The sequence below is a fragment of the Hylobates moloch genome, unplaced genomic scaffold (genome assembly GCF_009828535.3).
Source record: "Hylobates moloch isolate HMO894 unplaced genomic scaffold, HMol_V3 SCAFFOLD_4, whole genome shotgun sequence".
Taxonomy (NCBI): Eukaryota; Metazoa; Chordata; class Mammalia; order Primates; family Hylobatidae; genus Hylobates; species Hylobates moloch.
This window is the reverse complement of record NW_026652279.1, coordinates 89223617-89229768: the sequence shown is the minus strand read 5'-3', so window position 1 is coordinate 89229768 and position 6152 is coordinate 89223617. Positions and strand designations below refer to the sequence as shown.

The following is a 6152-nucleotide window of genomic DNA, read 5'->3' as shown; positions in this document are numbered from 1 at the left end:
AGAAGTGGGTCTTCTTTGTGTATCTGTCAATAAGTAGCCTTTTGACATTTGTTTATTGCATGAAAATATAATTGTAAAGAGTTTCATAGCCTATTCAGTGTAAGCCTATATCCTTCATATTTGAGAACTTCGATATATGTTTGGATTTAAATAAGAGCAAATTGTTGTACATGCTTTGGAGGAAAAAAATTTTTAAGTGATTAAAAAATGTTTCTTATCGGATAATACCAATACCTTCTTTTACACACCATAATGAATTAGTGATCAAGAACACAACTGTAGATTTAAACTAAAAGAAACAAAAAAGAAAGAACAAAAAAGACAGCCTGCATAGTGACAAGAATCCATCTCCCTTCATGCCAGTGAAGTTCTAGCTGTGAGCATGCTCAGAACATGCGAGGCACTGAACTTACTACGTCAGAACTCCTGCTGAGGTATGAGGAGGATACGTCTAATAACTCAATTGCTGTAAACCTATGATTATTTTTCTGGTTTTAAACATCTCTTCAGCCTCAGATTGATTACAATGTTCTTTCTACTTCATTTCATCGTTCTGATCAATGTCAAAGGTAAGGCTGCTACTTTCTCGCTTTAAATGAGTGCAATTCCCAAAAAATACATTTCTATGTAGTTCTATGGCAGTTGTAATAAATGTATTGGGGTGTTTAAAAAAAAAACAGACATCAAATTTGCCTGGTATTTGTCATTATCTTTCCTTGCTTGTAGTCCCATACAGCCTAGTAATTTTTAGATGCAACAAATTTTTCACGGAAACAAGCCTTTGTATGTTATTAAAGCTGTAGATAAAATATGTCAAAAAACAATGTTGACTATATCAATTAAAACATAGAAAACATTTTTGGCATTTGTTCTAAAAAGTATGACTAATTAATAAACTAAAATTGTGTTTAGTGGAATTTCAACCTGTTGAAATATGTCCATAAAATTCATGTAATTGTTAGTAACTATCTTGCGTTAACATAATTAAACTGAGAACTCCAAAGCCACAGGCAGATCTAAAAAACAGTATCTGTCTCTAAGAGTAAACCTCTCTAAAATAAAGTTATTAAAAGTCTATAAATGCGCATTTACTTAGATAATTTTCTTTTGTTTTTAATTTGTGGAAATTTTTATTTCAGTCAAACTCTTAATTTTCAAGTCAGTACCATTTTCATTGTAAAGCTCACCAAAAAATAAAACCTAAATCTTCACTTGCTTTTAAATAAAAAGATTCGTTGTCACCCTATACATGCATAAACAACCTATTAATCACGCCCAAGATTTGCTGGGGTTTATTATTGTTCAAAAATGTTTCTATTTTAATTTGTATTTTGTCCTAAAGAATTTTGATAAACCTCTGAAAATAAAGGTTAAAATTTGAAATTATTTTTATTTTCTGAGAAATTCGTTTTAGGTTTTTTAAATATTCAGTTTTATTAAGTGAATTCCAAGTGAATATTTTAAGTCTTGAAACAAAATGCAATATTTATAAGGAATTATTTTAAAACTTCTAACAAACAAAAGATTTTTAAAAGACTTAAAACATCTAAATTTTATTTTGAATTTAAAATAATACTAAAACTTTACCACAAATATTTAAAATATATATTTCCATAAACCTAGCATGACTTTTATTTTATATTTTAATATCTCTTACATGAAAAGCTAAGTATTAACTAAGAAGAAACAATATATGAACTCACCTTGCATGCACTACAGTTGTAGCAAGCAGTCTATTTCTATATTTAAGGTCCTACTTCAGAAGTCCATGTTCTATCCACATTTCAATATTCAATTCTATACGATTTTAAGAATATACAGCTACCAAGTAGGTTCTTGGATTTAAGACATGTCATAGAGCTCATCTGTGCCCTTAAAAAGTTCTTTAATGTACAGGACTATAACCATAGTTTAACCAATTTTACTATACTTTTGCTTTTATACATAATGCATTTAATTGATTTTGCTTAAACTGTTTATGAGATGAAAAACATCTATTACTAAAATAACATTTTGTGGTTTACCATAATGTAAAGTCGCCCTTTAAACTAAAAAAGATTCAAGTAATAATTTTCGTTTGATTTTATTTCTAAGTAAAAGCCGTATTTCAAACTCCTAGTACCAACCTAACGAATATTTATTGATTAATTATAATCTCTGGAAATTTTTATTTTCTAATTTTATATTACTTTTGACTACTAAATTAAACCTTTATGTTTAAAATGATTTCAAAGCAAGACACATTAATCAATGCTTTGACATTTTATTCCTACTTATAAAATAGAATTTGCTCTATAATTAGTAAAACTTTTTTCTTTTTCACAATAAAATTGTGGACAATTAAAACGGTAAGGCTTTTCATAGCAACCAAAGAAAGCTCATTTAGCATTGCCTAAGAGTAAAGGTCGTCTTTTTAATTTAAATAATATTTGCGATAGACTTAGGCCAGATCTAAACAAAATAGAAAATTAGAAATTATGTGATCGTCTTTTCTTCTCTGACCACCATCACTCTGGAGTGCCTAAGGAATGAGTGATTCACTGCCTTAAGCTACAGGCACTAACACAGAACTATGCATAACGTATCTTATTATTATTACTTGTATTTTATCATTAATTTATTCACTCTGTTTCTTTGTTAACCAGCTTCAAACTATTTTTTAAAAAACATTTCTTAATGGACAAATTAGGAACCATATTACAAATCAAAAACATGGGCTTATGTAGGAAATTAAAAGCATGGAGTATTGAGGCTGCTACTTGGTCACTACCAATTGCTACTTAAATAATTTGCTTAACCTCCAAAATCGGTTGTCCAAAACCGGGCCCGAACAGTATTTTGAGGGGAGCAGTGTTTGACTGCCCCCTAGTGGCCAGGCTCAAGTCATGCCTGGCATGGTCTTAGGGATGTCAGTTTCACTTGGCCACTCTGACTTGAGAAAAGGTTTTCCATCTGAATTTTAATTTCACACCTTTACATTCATGCTGTGGATAGTTGTGAAAATCAATTATATTTCAGGCCAGTCATCCCGAAGACTGACCTGCTTGCGGGCTGAATGAAGCCCACTGTGAGGGAGGAGGAAAAAGATTGGGAACATGGGAGTTAAAACCTTTAGAGACGCCAGCTAAATACATCTCACAACAGATGCTTACTCGTGTGTTCGTCTTACTGTGAATAAATATGACCAGATGTAATCAAAGAGTTTTAAGGCCTCTCACTTGAAGTGACAAAATTGCCTGCCATGTGAATTTTAGAGGCAAAATTGGGATGCTGCTTTCTAATAGGTTGATATTGAAAAATGGCACATTTTTATTCGGGAATATAGTAACCCAAATAAAATTCAATTAACAAAGAATGATTTTGTATAAGTAGTCATGCAACAAAAACTGTACCTAATTTTTAGGAGTACATATCTATTTAAGAGCCCAGAATGGCTTGGTTTATTTATTTGGTAAACATATAACTTAACATTCTTTGGGTAAAATGAGTGTGCTTGTTTCACATGTGAAGTTGTAGTGGCATTAGAGGCCTAATTATCTAAAAACAAAAAATAAGCCTCTCATATGCTTTACTCACCCGTACTTCCAGGTTTTTGTATGTATTTTAAAAAATTAAGTTTGCAATGAAGGTCAATGTTGTTAAGAAAAGTGCCCCGAAGCCAAAATAAAACAGCTGATTCAACATCACGTGATAAACAGACTTTTGAGTGTTTTAAGATGCAAAAAGAATTGAGATTGAGGCCAGGTGTGGTGGCTCACACCTGTAATCCTAGCATTTTGGGAGGCAAGCGGATCACTGAGGTCAGGAATTCAAGACCAGCCTGGAAAACATGGTGAAATCCCATCTCCATTAAAAGTACAAAAATTAGGCAGGCATGGTGGTGCACACCTGTGGTCCCAGCTACTCAGGAGGCTGAGGCAGGAAGATCGCTTGAACCTGAGAGGCAGAGGTTGTAGTGAGCCGAGACTGCGCCACTGTACTCCAGTCCGGGTGACAGAGCGAGACTCTGTCTCAAAATTTAAAAAAAATTAAAGAATTGCAATTGAAAATTTAACTTTATTACAAAGTTAAAAGCCTTTACAATATGTTCAATGTGATTGATAAAGTTCTAGCCCTCCTTTCCCATCCTCCCCCTTCCCACTGTTCTGACTCATGCCCCCTTGCTCCTGTTCAAGCCTCTCTCCTCTCCTTCCCATCTTTATTTATCCTCCCCTCCTCCCTGCCTTTGCAGGCATCTGTCTCAGATGCTCTCCCAGCCTGTCTTCCCTCCATTTTCATGTCTCGCCCTCCTACCACCATCCCTATCTTCCTGGTGTCCTCACCTCTGAAATCTCCCTTCTGCTCTCCTGGGGTCTGCTCTTCAGCTCTCTTGCTCTCTGAGTTCCCATCTCCTCCAGCTCTACCTTTGTCCTGGCTACCTCCCATTCTCGGTAACTCTCACACCTGCTCCATCCTGATTGGTCACATCTGGCTTTTCATTTCCACCTTGGAATACATCTATCCCTCCATTTGCCCCCTTCCTCAAGTATTCCTATCTCCAATCACCTCCTGTCTTTGCCGAGCTCCCTCCCCAGGGGCTTCCTGGATCTTCTTTGTCTCCCTTTTTTGGCCTTTGCCTTCTTTCTATTATTTGTCTCTATTCCACAGTCTCCTGGCCCGACCAGTGGTCACCATGTCTGTTGCTTGCTAGAATACATGCCCCAAATACCACCAAATGAATATTGTATCTCCGTATTACTTCAATATTGGTGTGCTCTCTTTTTCTAGGTCCAATGATTTGTCTACAATTCTAAAATCCAGAAAGCTCAGAAAACTGAGATAATCACCTTTGCCTACAAAATCTGATCAGAATTGGCCAGGAGCTATTTAGATTCTTTACACACTTATTGTAAAATTTCATACATTGTGCTATAGAAAAATGTTCATGTGTTTGGTTGTGGAACTTTGCCCCAGGCTGGTAGGAAATGTGTTATAGCATGTGCATTAACTTTCTAAAATTATAAAAAAGTTATAAATTCTGCAACATATCTCTCCAAAGGGTTTCTGCTATGGTGGTACAGATCTCCATTAGCCACGCCCCTCTACAGATCACCAACTGTTCTGTGCCATATTATTCTCGAGTGGTATAATGGCTATTTTATTTGCCCAAGGAAATTCAGTGTTAATAGAATGTGTCTGATGAAGGAAAGATAATTTTAACTAATTCTCCTTTTCTCTGATTCCAGTTTATTTTCTATTCAATCGCTAGGTTTGTTTTTTTTTTTTTCAGTGACTATATTTTTTATTCCGATCATTCCAACTGCGTTTAAAGCTGTCTGTTTGGGGTTTTATAAACTTTCATTCTTATTTCATGATATCTTCCTTCCATTAGTTCTTTGAGAATTTTAATCATGCAGAGTTTAAACTAGTCTTTAAAGCTCTATCAGCTGGGCGCGGTGACTCACGCCTGTAATACCAGCACTTTGGGAGGCTGAGGTGGGCGGATCACCTGAGGTCAGAAGTTTGAGACAAGCCTGGCCAACATGGTGAAACCCTGTCTCTACTAAAAATTAAAAAATTAGCCAGGCGTGGTGGTGCATGCCTGTAGTCCCAGCTACTTGGGAGGCTGAGGCAGAAGAATCCCTTGAACCCAGGAGGTGGAGGTTGCAGTGAGCCAAGATTGTACCACCATACTCCAGCTTGGGTGACAGAGTGAGACTCCATCTAAAAAAAAAAAAAAAAGTTCTATCATCTCTTTCCCAGGTATGAATTCCCCCTTTTTGTGGAGCCCTGGACATTTTCATAAAGTTGGAAGAACGTTTCTCCTGCACACAGCTCTTCAAAATAGTCTCAGAAGTACTTCCACATAGCCCAGGGAGTGTTCAGATCTGAACTGTCGTGTATGTTAGCATGTCAGAGATTTTGCCTGTGGGCGATCCAGTTCCAACTGTCATGCCCATTTGCAGTGGTATCACCACTGCTTTCCCTGCTGGCCGTGAGCAAGCATTATTTAAATCACAATCCTGGGTGGTCAGAGTGATTCCATACCCCATGCATTGTCAGGGCCTCAGTCGCAGTGCTTGGCTTCATGCAGATCCCAGCCTCTGCCAGTTGGGCTGCACTAAGCCCCTTTCTCAAACTGGCACTGAACGCAGTTCTGACTGTTTCTGCAG

At 36.3% G+C, this 6152-nt stretch overlaps 1 protein-coding gene across 2 annotated transcripts in view; it reads left to right on the top strand.

Annotated features, from left to right (window-relative positions):
* The first annotated feature begins 388 nt into the window (after nt 1-388).
* RXFP2 (relaxin family peptide receptor 2) overlaps nt 389-6152 on the top strand; it is a 63330-nt gene continuing 57566 nt past the window's right edge. For both annotated transcript variants that reach the window (XM_032149154.2, XM_032149153.1), the window contains exon 1: nt 389-569. In XM_032149154.2, the coding sequence (XP_032005045.1) occupies nt 527-569 (43 nt within the window). In that variant the 5' untranslated portion in view covers nt 389-526. The remainder of the gene's footprint in view (nt 570-6152) is intronic.